The sequence below is a fragment of the Eschrichtius robustus genome, chromosome 16 (genome assembly GCF_028021215.1).
Source record: "Eschrichtius robustus isolate mEscRob2 chromosome 16, mEscRob2.pri, whole genome shotgun sequence".
In the NCBI taxonomy this organism is placed as follows: Eukaryota; Metazoa; Chordata; class Mammalia; order Artiodactyla; family Eschrichtiidae; genus Eschrichtius; species Eschrichtius robustus.
In genome coordinates, this window is record NC_090839.1 from 50,628,335 (window position 1) to 50,642,784 (window position 14,450).

General features: G+C 49.0%; 1 protein-coding gene across 3 annotated transcripts in view; it reads left to right on the forward strand.

Moving 5' to 3' along the window:
- BFSP1 (beaded filament structural protein 1) overlaps positions 1 to 14,450 on the forward strand; it is a 66,452-nt gene that overhangs the window by 35,126 nt on the left and 16,876 nt on the right. For 2 of the 3 annotated variants that reach the window (XM_068525080.1, XM_068525079.1), the window contains exons 3-4: positions 10,807 to 10,902; positions 13,560 to 13,652. In XM_068525080.1, coding sequence (XP_068381181.1) covers positions 10,807 to 10,902; positions 13,560 to 13,652 — 189 coding nt within the window. Of the gene's footprint in view, positions 1 to 10,417; positions 10,479 to 10,806; positions 10,903 to 13,559; positions 13,653 to 14,450 lie in introns of those variants that run through there. The other variant, XM_068525081.1, reaches the window with a different exon arrangement.

The window sequence follows — 14,450 nt, forward strand, 5'->3', positions numbered from 1 at the left end:
GAATAGAGGACAAAATTTCCTTTTACCCTCAAGCTCCTCACTCTTGAAGCATGAACAGTCGCCATGTGCGAGGGACCAGGATTCTTAGCTTCTTGCTGGAGACCCTCCTGCAGAGGTTGGGTGGAGTTGTTCTTCTCAGGGGCAGTTTCCTTCTTTGGATCCTCCATCACCATCCTAACTGATTGGATTTTCTGCTGTAGCCAGGAGAACTTGACTACCAGATAGCAGAATAACTGTGGACCACAGAGGTTGGACAAAACCAGGGATGGCAAAGAGCTATAAGCATTATCCTTTTCTGATTATTTCAGAGCTCAGATGTCAGAGGGGAAGGACCTATGGGAACTGGTTATTTGAAGGGTTGCTTGTTCAGTGTACCTGGCTGCCTTCCCCCTTCCCCATTCCCTACCCCTAACCTCATTGCTGATAAAATCCATCACCCTTCCCTGCTGCGCCCAAATGTGGCCTTAAGATTCTTCTCCACCTGGTTGCCATATGATCCAGCAATCCCACTCCTGGGCATACATCCGGACAAAACTCTTATTCAAAAAGATACATGCACCCCATTGTTCATAGCAGCACTATTTACAATAACCAAGACATGGAAACAACCTAAGTATCCATCGATAGATGAATGGATAACGAAGATGTGGTATTTATATACAACAGAATACTACTCAGCTATAAAAAAGAATGAAATAATGCCATTTGCAGCAACACAGATGGACCTAGAGATTATCATACTCAGTGAAGTAAGTCAGAAAGAGAAAGACAAATATCGTATGATATTGCTTATATGTGGAATCTAAAATATGACACAAATGAACCTATCTATGAAACAGAAACGGACTCACAGACATAGAGAACTGACTTGTGGTTGCCAAGGGGGAGGGGGGTGGTGGTGGAGGGATGGATTGGGAGTTTGGGGTTAGCAGATGCAAACTAGTATATATAGGATGGATAAACAACAAGGTCCTACTGTAGAGCACAGGGAACTGTATTCAATATCCTGTGATAAACCATGAAAGAATGTGAAAAAGAATGTATATATGTGTATAACCGAATCACTTTGCTGTACAGCAGAAATTAACACAACATTGTAAATGAACTATATTTCAATAAAATAAATGAAAAAAAAATAAGATTCTTCTCCACATGGAACCCCAGGCAACTTCAGACGGTCAGGGTTAGCTCAGGGTTAGCTCGGAATGTTTGCCACTAACTTCCTGGCTTCGTCCAACGTCTGTTGTCTAGGATTATTCCGCTAGTCGGTGGGAAAGTCAGAACTACACTCTAGGGACACTGAATTTTGCTTTGTGTATGTTACTGACTGTATGATATTTCTGTGAGCATCTAATGTATTGTCCAACTCGGGACACTGTGTGAAGGAGATGCTGTCAGTAATTACGCAGGTCGATTGTTAGAAGCTGGACTGTCTCAGGCCAGTGGAACAGATGGGCACACAGAGGTGAGCACAGAGATGGTGGGGAAGGGGTCCTGCAGGGGAGCCCTAAGCACACAGCTCATGACTGGCCGTGTGCTGAGCTGGGTTGCAAGGACCCAAGGCCTGCTGGAAGTCTGAGTGGATTGGGGCCTTATTAGCATTTGACCTCACTCAGCTTTCAGCTGACACTTGTGGCTCACCCCCATTTGTGTTTTTGGTGGCGATTCCAGGCTGTCAGGTGGGGCCGCCGTCTTGTCTATTGGCCGAGGCCTTCAGGAACAGGGGCACCTGACACCCTTCACCTTTAGGTGCCAGTTCAGCCCCTCCGCAGCACCACCTCGTTTTGCTTTGTGACTATTTGTCCTCCCTGCAAGCAGGGCTCTCTCTGGACTGGGCCCTAAGGTTGTTGCTCACATGGTGCCATCCTGGGCATTCCTTGAAGAAGAGAGAGAAAGAACTTAGTCCTTCTTTTTTACCTTTGGTGGCAAGTGACACTGGATTTAAAAACAAGCTCAAATCTTCTGGGGTTTTTTTTTCCTCTCTTATTACAAAAGCAATGCCTATTCCCAGTAGAAAGATAAGACAGTAGAAAGAAAATGAAAAATAAGGGAAAGGCATCCCACCATTTCCCCCCGTCATACTGTGATGTAGCGTGTGGACGATTGGGGTATGAGTCCCGTGAGAACGTTACGAAGGTTCTGGGGAAAGATGGGACCAAGCATGCGGGCGGGCGGGGGCAGCACAGGCATCGGCGTGGCTGATCCCGGGTCCAGGGAAAGACACTTCTCCCCACAAGGACTGTGCCATCCAGAACAGGAGGGCAGCCTGCTAGCAGGACCCTTCACGCTGTCGCTCAGTATCTGTGAGGCTTCATCTCTCTGAGACTCAGCTTCTTCGTCTGGAAAATGGGAGCAATGCTAGTTCCCACCACCATAGGAGCAGGTGTCCGTCTGCATGCCTGGTGAGAGTTAAATGACATAGTAATGCACGTGACCTGCCTGTTACAGTTGTTATTACAGGTCACGTGATGTGATGGACGCCAGCTTAGTTTTCTTGGGAAGTGGCCGCATACCCCTGGAGGAGTGGGAGTGCACGGAGGGACAGTTTTTTCATAGCTGTGAATTTATTTTTATGGCTACCTTTTCTCTAGAGCAGGTGACATTAAAAAAATAAGTTTCTTTTTAAATGCATGTCAATAAACATGAATCAATTTGAAAAAAATACGGGGTGAGTAATAGTAGAAGATTTTGGATGTAGCGGAAATCACAGACACAGGATGCAAATACAGTGAATCGGGAGGTCCCTGCACTAGCTCATGGGAGCCTCGGAACAGCCTTTTGGATTTTGTTTATTTTACCCTCAGATAACACGGTCCGATCGCCCCTCTGTCAGGGGGGAACTCACCCTTGCTGAGGCTAAACGACTTCAGAGACCCACAGCCCACCCGCGGCAGGTGTGGGCAAGAGCGAGGTGCTCTGGGTCCATGGCTCGTTCTTTCCCTCCCAAGGACAGTCAGGGAACCGCTGTCTCTCAGGAGACAGACACAGAGCCGGAGTCTCTGGGTGAAGATGGCCACTTCCCACTAGATGTTGGTGCCCTGTCCATCCCCCCAGGCCGCCCTCAATGTCACATAGAGATGCTGGGCCCGCTGGCAGCTTCCTGCATCCGTCTGGCTTGGGAACGTCTGCAGTCGCAGGGGGCACGGTCCAGAAGTGTGGGCATTAGCACCCCAGGGGCGACCCTCAACCACTGGGGGACAGGAGGGGGTGGCTGAGTCCCTGGCTGGCCCACCCCTCGTCCCGACAGTTCAGAGGTGAGTTTCCCAGTCTCCTGGGGGGTCCCCAGCAGGACTGAGCCCATTGCCCACAGTGGGAACCCGCTCATTCCACACCTTTATTGGCTTTGTTCTTTTCCCTGTGTCACTACCCCACCCCTTCCGGTGCTCCTGGGATTACCTCTCAAATAAGGGACCCCTTCCCAGTCCTTGCCTTGGGGTCTGCTTCTGAAAACTCAAATTAATACAGCCCCTCAAGGGTCTGCCAGCTGGACCTTCAGATTCTCTGTCCACTGAGATGGTCACTGGAGAAGAAGGAGGCGAAATGGTACAGTAGAATTCACATCTTGTTGGCTGTCGGTCATATCATTGATTTTAGTTGACAAAGCTTTGAATATCTACAGACATCACATCAACTGGGTTTTTTACTGTCAACGCAGCCTAATGTCCGTTTCCTTTGGTCCCTTTGGAAGGGATTGATCCCTGCGTGTGGCCGTGTGAAATGGGTTACACTAGGAATCTCTGACCCAGTCTTTGAATCTGGCTTGGAAAACATCACAATGTATGGACAGGACTGGTTGCCACCATGTTCATAAAGCTGCCATCTATGTATACTGCCCATGTAATTAAACCTCCAGAACAGAGTGCCTGTATTTTTAACAGCCAAATAAGTTAAAGCAAGCCACTCCTTGCTATGCACTTTGAAATGAAATAAATTCCTCAACATACTACTTACATACTCGGGCCAAAGTTATTCACATTTTCAGCCTTTGGATGTGGTAAGCATTCCTGGTGACTTTTATTTTATCTTTGCCCATTAACATTTTTTTTTTGTTTTTTATTCTTAATTTTTTATTGAAGTATAGTTGATTCCCACTATTAGTTTCAGGTGTACAACATAGTGATTCAGTATTTTTACATGTTATACTCCATTAAAAGTTACTAGAACTGATGACTTTTTTTTTAAGTATTTATTTATTTTGGCTGAGCCAGGTCTTTAGTTGCAGCACGCAGGAACTTTAGTTGCAGCACGCAGGAACTTTAGTTGCAGCATGTGGTATCTAGTTCCCTGACCAGGGATTGAACCTGGGTCCCCTGCGTTGGGAGCACAGAGTGTTAACCACTGGACCAGCAGGGAAGTCCCTAGAACTGATGACTTTAAAATATTTGGGTTTGGCTAATCTCTAGGACTCATTATGTATATCGCCAATTTGAAAATGATGTAGGTGCTAGTCGAGTGCTTTCACCGGAAAACAATTTTAGGAAATACCTAAAGCTGCCGTATGTGCTTTTCCGTGTAAGTCGTGTATCTTAAACGTGTCTGGAAAGGAGCAAGAGGCAGGGGAGTTCAGGGGGTGAAAGGATGGGGCACAAAACTTTTGATTTCAGGGCTACAAGACTTCATACGTCCAGGAATTCCTCTGAGGCTGGAAATGAACTTCTGGAGAAGATGAGAGCCATCTGGGGAAGAAGAGTTTAGGAGGAGGCTGGCGGTGGGCGGCTGGAAGAACAGAAGGCAGAGGAAGTGTGAGGAAGGATGCAGAGGGTGAGAGTGGAGTCGAGGAAGGCGAGGTGGTGGGAAGAGGGAGGGTGGGGAGTGGAGGGACGTGCCCAACTCCTCCAGGTCAGCGTGAGCCCTGGAAGGAAAGCAACTCTAACATTTTTGGAAAGGTTTTTGACGTCCAGGATTGAAGTAGGTGTTTTTTTAAATCAAACCCTAATTAACTAGAAATCTTAATGAATTTGAATACCCATTCTTTAGCAGTTGGTTTTTTTGGTTTTTGTTTATTTTTTTAGTTGGGCTGGATTTGGGGCTGCGTGTGGATACAGACAGTTGGGTTTTTAATGGATTTCCAGCATCTCTGTGACTGGGTTGGCAAGGCTGATTTTTCAAGGCTATATTGGACTCTAGTTATTTCTTCAGTTACTTTCTCAAAAATCGTCTAGGCCAGCGGTTCTGGAACTTCCTGTGCATCAGCGTCACCTGGAGGGCGTGTTAAAACACAGATTCCTGGGCCTCTACCCCAGAAATTCTGATCCGGTAGGTCTGGGATCCACCAGATTTTTTACGTTCCTAATCATTTCCAGATGGTGTGGTCCAGGGACCACACTTTGAGAACCACTGGCCTAGATGAAAACATACACAGTATCAGGGCTGGAGTGTTTTCTAAAATTAGAATATTGGCCCAGAGTCTCGATTTGGAAAAATCTAGACGCTTCGGCTGGTGGAGCTTTTGAAAATGCAGCTGACAGCATCCAAAAGCATAATAAAAACACAAGCGTCTACACATTTCTGAGTTCTAGTGCAAACAAAAGAAAACACTTCCAAACGAATTCTTCTCCCCGTATCAGCAACTGCACATTCCAGCGGCAGCTACTCACCTTTGGGAGTTTTCCCGGGCAATTTATCAGATGATTGTCTTCAAACCAAGAGAATGTGCTTGCAGAGCATCTGGTTACTCTCTCTTTTAAGGACGGATGTGGGCTGGCCTGTTACTATCACTCTTTTAAAGGTTGGCGGATGGGACCTAAGAGTGGTTGTTTGGCTTGACCCTGAGAGGGAGGTGGGGGACAGACAGCAAGCACCTTGCAGGACAGGGTCAGCACTCAGCCCTCAACTCCTGGCTAGTAGAGGGAAGATCGCATTCCCATTATCTCCAGTTAACCTCTGTTCACTAGCTGAACGGCCCACTGGTGCGATATCTCCCCGTCCGTGAGGTGAGACTCCAGTTTCTGAGCTGCGTTTGTCAGAGTCCTCGGGTTCCATGGATTTGCTGAAGAGCCTCTGAGGGAGGAGGGTTGCCAGCCGATCGGGGTTCCTGTCCCCCCGTCATGTCCTTCAAGAAGCACATCTCTGCTTTCCTTCTGTATGTTGGCTTCCCTGGGATATTTTGTTTGAAGGATGCCACATGTGGCTTTAAAAAGTTTGAGGACCAATGACCTTTAGTGTCCCTTCTATTTGTTTTTTTTTAAATTAATTAATTTGGTTGCACTGGGTCTTAGTTGCGGCTCGAGGGCTCCTTAGTTGTGGCATGTGAATTCTTAGTTGCGGCATGCGTGTGGGATCTAGTTCCCCGACCACGGATCGAACCCGGGCCTCCTGCGTTGGGAGCATGGAGTCTTAACCACTGCGCAACCAGGGAAGTCCCAGGGTCCCTTCTATTTCCAAAATCTTGAGTGTTCGATCCCTTTATAAGTAATGACACAAAAGGTCCTTGAAACCTCATTTTCAGTTTTTCAGCTCCGGTAATTGTGTATCAATTGTGGATGAATTTTTGGTAAAAATTAAGATGTTTGAGAATTCCCTGCCCCATTCCATCCTCAGCAGTCTTGAGGGGCCGAGAGTGGGGCGAGTAGGAAAGCATCCCGAAGGTGAAGGTGAAACTCAGGTCTCCACCCAGCACTGCCTCGTCTCTGCCCCGGATTTAGCCACACCCACTCAGCAGTGTCCCATCCCCAGAGCTGAGAATCACTTTCACAAGGAACCACCGTGCCTCAAGGGGGTGGGGCTGATTTTCCTTCCCGTCAGTGTGGTCCTAGGAGGATTGTCGGCAAGACGACAGTCATGTGACCATGTGGGCCAATCGCAGCTCTCTCTCGGAGATGTGCCTCCTGGGGGCAGAGATGAATGCCTTTGGAGCTGGGTCATCCCAAGGGCAGTGCCGTGGAACCCAGCTGCTTAGATTGCTGGGACTGCCCTGGTTTCTGTCCTTCCCAAGGCCTGTAAATTACCCAGGATCTATCTGGTTCCTCAGCCCTTTCCCACTGCTGGAAAGACACCCAGGCTTTCTCTCCTTCACCATGTCTCTCATGAAGGCGCTTCCCCAGGCTTATGTGACAGTCCTGAGTAATTCAGAAAGCCATTCACCAGGACCTCCAAGGGGCCCCCCACCTTCCCTGGGGCGTTTGCACAAGAGCATCAGTAATGCTCTGCTCTCCCAGGGGCTGGGGGGGAGTCGGGCAGCACAGGTCTTGAAACAAGGACAATACTGTTGTGTTTTCATTGTACTCTGTGTGACCATCCATGTGACACAGGATTTGAGGACCCATCATTAAGCCCCCAGGATGGTAAACTCCTGAAGGCAGAGCGTATCAAAAGTCAGCGACTGGTTAACTCATTTATCAAAAGAATGAGCCCAGAAGCTAAAACACCCAAAAACGGATTTCACGTTATTTTAGTTCAGAGCCCTGTACCTGGAGACATGCATCCCTTTTAATAATTTGGTTCATTCTTTTACTTCTGATTTAAAAATAATACTTCAGACCATGGGTGGGTCCCTTAAAGGGTGTGATTTTCGCACATGCTGGGCAGCGGAGCCTGGACAGCGGAGGCCCAGCTCCAGGGCTGAGAAGTGGGCGGCACCTCGGGGAAAGCGTGCAGGAGAGTCCAGGGGCTGCGGGTGAGGAACCGGCTCTGGGTCTTGGGGTCCTTCCCTTCTTCCCTCCCCACCTGTTTGCCCAGTGTTGGCATCTCTGGTATCCATGAAGGGATTTCAGAGTCTTCAGGGGAAAGGATTTGGTAACTGGAAATCAGAGGCTGAAAGGGCTGTGGGATTCACCCTAGAGCAGGAGACACTGAGGGAGACAAGATGGTCCACGTGTCTAAAATCAGTCCTCTAGACCTTCCGTGTCCAGCGCAGGGGCCACTAGCCATGTGAGGCTGGGGAGGGGTCAAAATGCAGAGAGTTCAAATCGATGTGATGTGTTGTGAGTGTGAAATACACACCAGGTTTCAAAGACCTAGCCTGTAAAAAAGGAAAATATCTCATCAATAGCTTTTAAAATGTTGATGACATGATAAAATAAGATTTTGGGTATATTGGGTGAAATAAAATATATTGTTAAAATTAATTTCACCCGTTTCTTTTATTTGATGGGGCTACTAAGAAATTTAAAATTATGCCTGAGGGTTGGACAACGCTGTATTAGAATAACATTTAATTAAAATAAATTTTTTTATTATTATTATTTTGGCTGCATTGGGTCTTTGTTGCTGTGCGAGGGCTTTCTCTAGTTGCGGCGAGCGGGGGCTACTTTTCATTGCAGTGCGCGGGCTTCTCATTGCGGTGGCTTCTCTTGTTGTGGAGCATGGGCTCTAGGCGCGGGGGCTTCAGTAGTTGTGGCGCGTGGGCTCAGTAGTTGTGGCTCGCGGGCTTAGTTGCTCCGCAGCATATGGGATCTTCCCAGACCAGGGATCGAACCTGTGTCCCCTGCATTGTCAGGCGGATTTTTAACCACTGCACCACCAGGGAAGTCCCAACTTATTTAATTTTTGCTTGCATAAACCTACACAAAAGGCATGTGTGAAGGTACATTGCTAACTATTGCAAATTGATCAATCTGATCTAGCACAACTCTTAAGTTCTTTAAGATAAACTCTGAAGTTCTCTTGGGTAGGTAAAATAGTTTACCCATTTTGAGTACCTATTTTGAGGTTTGAGTTGGGTGAGGGTTAGCCGATCCCTGACAATCTTGCTGAAGTTTCAGACCAAATTCACGTGAATGGATATTTATTAAATAAGCCTTTATTCTGATGCAGTCCCCTAAGGTTCATACAGCCTCTTCTCCAGGCTCCATGCAGTCCCAGATCTCTGCTGTTTTAGGTGCTAAGGCAACACTTTGCATGAAAAGCTCATTCAAGGCAGGTGATACAATAGGGTCAGGATTCTGGTATCCTAGCTGTCAGCATCAGACAATCATATCTCCCTACACCAGCGGTCTTTTACAGGAACGATTATAAGGAATCAAGTGCCTTTCCTAAGAGTGCAGGCCTAATGCCTCCCTGGAACCTAAACGCTATTAGTACCAGGATGGCGTGTGTCTCAAAATATCTTGGCCTGTCCACATACCTTGACTGTCTTAACTCTGTTCACGCAGTGGTAGGGAGTGTCTTAAATATTTTAGCAAACCAAATTTCTACCTCTGTCAGTGAGAGCCCATTGCTAACGTTCATCATGCTTTTTAACAAGTCATTAGGAAGTCAGTAAAAATTCACTTAGCAAGCCCTCAGGTATTGGCAGGTGGGCATGGCAGAGGGGGCAAGGAACTTGGACCTGTAACATCTCGCTGAATTGTTGAAGTATTTAAGTCAGTTCCAGACATCACAGCACTATCTTATGAAGAGCACAAATACTTGCTCATACCTATTCGGTTGATCCAAACAAGATCAATGACATATGGGCTTCCCTGGTGGCACAGTGGTTAAGAATCCACCTGCCAATGCAGGGGACACAGGTTTGAGCCCTGGTCCGGGAAGATCCAACATGCCGCGGAGCAACTAAGCCCGTGTGCCACAACTACTGAGCCTGCGCTCTAGAGCCCAAGAGCCACAACTACTGAAGCCCATGTGCCTAGAGCCCGTGCTCCGCAACAAGAGAAGCCCGCATGCAGCAACGAAGACCCAACGCAGCCAAAAATAATAAATAAATAAAATAAATAAATTTATTGAAAAAAAAGATCAATGAGATAAAAGTTGGTGAATTATCAAAAAGTTTGGTGAGAACATTCAATCTTTTGTCCTAAGTGTCATTTCCAACTTGAAAGGAACAAACACTATTCACCACAACAATCATGCTAAAACATGAATTTTATGTTGAAGATACATGGCCTCAAGGTGTCAACAGTCCTTGGGAGAAAACTATTAAAATTAAGGTTTCCTGTCCCGTAGGTTGTCTTTTCACTTCGTTGATGGTTTCTGTGCACAGCTTTTTTTGAGTTTGATGTAGTCTCACTTGTTAATTTTTGATTTCGTTGCTTGTGCTTTAGGTGTCATGTCCAAAAAAATCATTGCCAACACCCATGTCAGGGAGATTTTTTCCTGTTTTCTTCTTGGAGTTTTTGTTTCAGTATTAAATTATTTAAACCTTTAATCCATTTAGAGTTCATTTTTGTGAACGGTAAGATGGGGGTCTAGCTTCATGCTATTTTATTTATTTTTAATTTTTATTGGAGTGTGGTTGATTTACAGTGTTGTGTTAGTCTAGCTTCATTCTAAAATAAAGGTTTCAGTGTTAAGGGAAAACTGTTTCTTAGTCTTAGAAACTCAACTCACTGATGATAGGATATAGAACAAATATAGATGTAACTTAAATTTTAAGGTTATCGGTATATAAATATACTCTTTCTCCCTGATCTTTCTAGATCAAGGCTTCTCAACCCTGGCACTACTGACAGTTCAGACTGGAGAATTCTTTGTTGTGTGGGGTTGTCCTAAGTATTGTAGGATGTGTAGCAGCGTCGGTGGCTGCAACCCACTAGATGCCGGTAGTAACACCGCCCCCCCCGCCCCGCCCCGCCCCGCCCCTGCCCCGCCCCGCCCCGCCCCCGCCAAGTGGTGACCATGAAAAAAGCCTCGAGATTGTGCCAAATGTCCCGTTGGGGGTAAAATCACTCTCGGCTGAGAACTACTATTCTAGACCAGGACCAACGGGTTAACCCAGTGCTTGGCTAGAAATGCAGAATCTCAGACGCCCTCCCAGACCCAGCAAACAAGTCTGCATTTTGGTAAGACCCCGGCCGATGTCACACCCACGCCCCTGTTCTCCGCCCCCCGCCCCCCGCGGCCCCTCAGAGTCGATGCCTCTCATTGCAGGAGGCAGATGAAGCCCTGCTGAGTAACCTGCGCCTTCAGATCGAAGCCCAGTTTCTGCAGGATGACATCAGTGCGGCCAAGGACAGGTACAAAAAGGTAACCATGACCCTTCTGTAGCCCTTCCCCCCAGAAAACCAGTTCAGGGCACTCGTGGCTGAAAATATGGGGTGGCTGGAGTGGGCTGCCCTGTGTGCGGTGCCCCGAACCAAGCGGGGCTGGGCTGGTCACTGGACGGCACTTAGTGAGCCAGACCTGCGGGGCTGTGGGAGGGGTGGCAGTGTGTGTGTGTGTGTGTGTGTGTGTGTGCGCATGGGGGGTGTGTGCGCACGTGTGTGTGTGTGCGTGTGTGTGGGAGGGGGTATGTGGGTGTGTGGGTGTGTGTGCGTGGGGTGTGTGTGTGTGTGTGTGCGTGGGGTGTGTGGGGGGGGGGTGGGTGTGGGTGTGGGGGGGTATGTGTGTGTGTGTGTGTGTATGTGTGTGTGGGGGGTATGTGTGTATGTGCGTGTGTGTGCGTGTGTGTGTGCATGGGGTGTGTGTGTGTATGTATGTGTGTGCATGTGTGTGTGTGCATGGGGGGGGTGTGGGTGTGGGTGTGTGGGTGTGGGTGTGTGGGGTTATGGGTCGGGGGGAGCCAATATCTGTGCAGGACGTTACAGTCCACAGAGTAACTGCACACAGATCCGTCTTGATTAAGCTGTAGCCTGTTGACTGGTTCAGCTCAGAAAATGGAGAAAATGCGAAAATCGTAATTTTTTAGCGCTGTCTCTGAGGGAACCCATGGCATGCAGGGGCCTCCTCGCATGTAGTGCTGTGCTCTTCCCCCACCCCCGCCAGCTTCTCACAGGCCTCACGTTGGGGGGGCCTTGGTGTTCTGGAAAAGTCCAGTCCTGGAGCTGTGTAACCAAGGGCCAGTGGCCTAACCTTTCTGAGCTTCTTCATCTTCAAAATGCAAACGCCAGACTCTCCTTCCTGCACAGCCGTGTTATCTGAGCATAGACACCTGCGGGCCTGGCCATGACCCTCAACCCTCGGGGCTGACCTCTCCAGGGGGCCTGGCCTCCCTCCAGCTGCAGTATCTGTGTCTCTGCCCCAGGACGGATGTGCACTAGGCAGCGGAGGGCAGATCTGCCTCACAGGAAATGTTGGGGAGTTAATGCCCCCGGAGCAGCCTCAGACAGGGAGGGATGGAGTTGGTGGACACGTACCCCAGTTCCCTCTGCACCGGCTCCCAGAGAGCCCCGCTAGGACTGGTGCCCACAGGGGTAACTCAGGTGTCTCACCTCCCCACTACACTGCTCACGTTTCCCGGCATCTTTGCCCAAGCAAACTATTTGCACCCAGATCCTGCCCCCAGGGTCTGTATCTTACTCAGCTGGGGCTGCTATAACAAAGTATCACGGACTGGTGGCTTATGAGCAACAGAAATTCATTCCTCTCAGTTCTGGAGGCTGGAGCACGGAGATCAGCGTGCCGGCAGGGTTGGGTTCTGGTGAGGACCCTCTTCCTGGCTTGCAGACAGTTGCCTTTTTGCCATGCACTCACCTGGCCTTTCCTAGATCCGTATCCATAGAGAGAGTGACTGCCTTTCTTATCAGGGCACTAATCCCACCCTGGGGGCCCCACCTTCATGCCCTCACCTAAATCTAATTGTTCCCCAAAGGTCCCACCTCCAAACACCATCCTGCGGGGGGTTAGGGCTTCAGCACATGAATTTTGGAGGGACACAACTTTCGATCTATAACTGTCTGCTGCTGGGGAAACCCACACTGAGGCGACGTGAGGTAATATAGGTGAAGCACCTGGTACAACCTGGAACTTGCCGAGTGCTCAGGCAGCATCAGAGTCCCTTCCTGCCTCTGTGGGTGCCTGCTGCATTGTCTCACTGAATCCCAAAAAACAGCCTCAAGAGACAGTGTCCTAGGTTCCCTGTCAGCAGAGCCTGAGGTGCGTATAGGTGGGGTGGGGGGCAGGAAGGCGCAGGGGAAGGGGCTGAGCTGAGTCCAGGCTCAGCCTGATCCCATGGGGGCTCTGGAGCGTGAATCGCACCACAAGCTTGGTCCCACCTTGAGGCAAGGGGGTTGGTCTTGTGTCCTGAGCCAGGAGTCATTGGTCCGGGTGGGGGATGGCGTGGCATTGGGGGCAGTTGCATAGCTTCCTGGCAGGATGACCGCTGTGTGGCCAAGGGCAGTTCTGCGGAGGGGGCAGCTGTGCTCCATCGTCAGCTCTCCAGCACGGATCAGGCCCAGGTGATCTGCTGGTGAAAGGGACCAGGCATTGCCTTCAGGTTGTTAATCCCTCTTTTGTGGAAGAACCGGAGGTTTAGGAGGTTTGAATACCTTGCCTGAGGCCACATGCAGCTAGTGAGTGAGGCAGTCCCTGCCAGACTGGCCACAGCCTGTCCTCTGAAGCACCGCCTGTGCTGCAGTCAGCAAGGTCCTTTGTGCCTTCCGGGGACTCTTTGTCCCCCATCCCTGATTTTCTGATAACCCTGCATCCAGGGCGCTATGGAGACAGCCGCAAGGCAGCCACGGGACTGAAGGGAAGGTGACACGAACTAAGCCTCGGTTTATTCATGGAGCCCAGTGTTCTCATGCAGATTAAAGGAGGCATAAAGCGTCCTCCGCACCCATCACGGTCTGTCCTATTTGTGGCGGTGGGACACGTGAAGGCATTCATCCCGCGGGTCAGCTGGTACTGGAGGGGAAAATGTGGGGAGCTCAAGTTTTCATGAGAACGCTTTCCTCCCCCAACAGAATCTTCTGGAGATTCAGACCTATGTCAGCATCCTGCAGCAGATCATCCAGACCACCCCGCAAGCAGCCGCCATAACCAGTGGCATGAGGGAGGTAAGAACGGGAGCCCAGGCGGCTGGGAAACCGCACGTGGGGATTTGTCCTGCAGCCCCGGGGGCCCAGAGACCCAGGGAGAGGCATCAGGTCACCCCCACTGCAGGTTCACGTTCAAAGTTCACTCTTCTGCTCTTTCACTCAGACGGTGAACGTGGGTATTTAGACCTCTGGGGACGTAAACTGTGCCCCTGACCATCTTCTTAGGTATTTCCTCTTGAGGATTACGGGCTGTCCTTCCTTGTCTAGTTTATAAGAAACTACCAGACTGTTTCCCAAGCGCTGTAGCACTGCTGCATCCCCACTGGCAACCGAGGGGAGTTTCTGTTGCTTTGCTTCCTTGTCAACGCTGGGTATGTCGGGTTTTTATTTTGGTTTTGCCGTTTGCTACTCTAATGGGTCTGTTGTGTATCTCGCTGTGCTTTTAACTTGCATCCCTTCTCGCCTTAATGATGTGGAGCACCTTTTCATGTGCTTATTTGCCATTCGTATAGCTTCTTTGTTGGACTATCTACCCAAGACTTTTGCCCATATTTTTTCATTGGGTTGTTTGTTTTCTTACTCCCCTTATCAATTTGACCATAATTTTGAATACAGGGAACCTCAGACAATTAGTGACTCTATTTTCAAGGTCAGGCTCTGCTAGTCTGGGGCATGAAAACTCTTGGGAAAGGATAGAGGTGATTGAAGCCGATTTAAAAAACAACTGGGATTTGGATGTAAAACCTTATTCCCAATATAACGTTCCAAATCCCTCCCTCGCTTAGCTCTCTAGCAGGGCAACAGGATATTGATGTA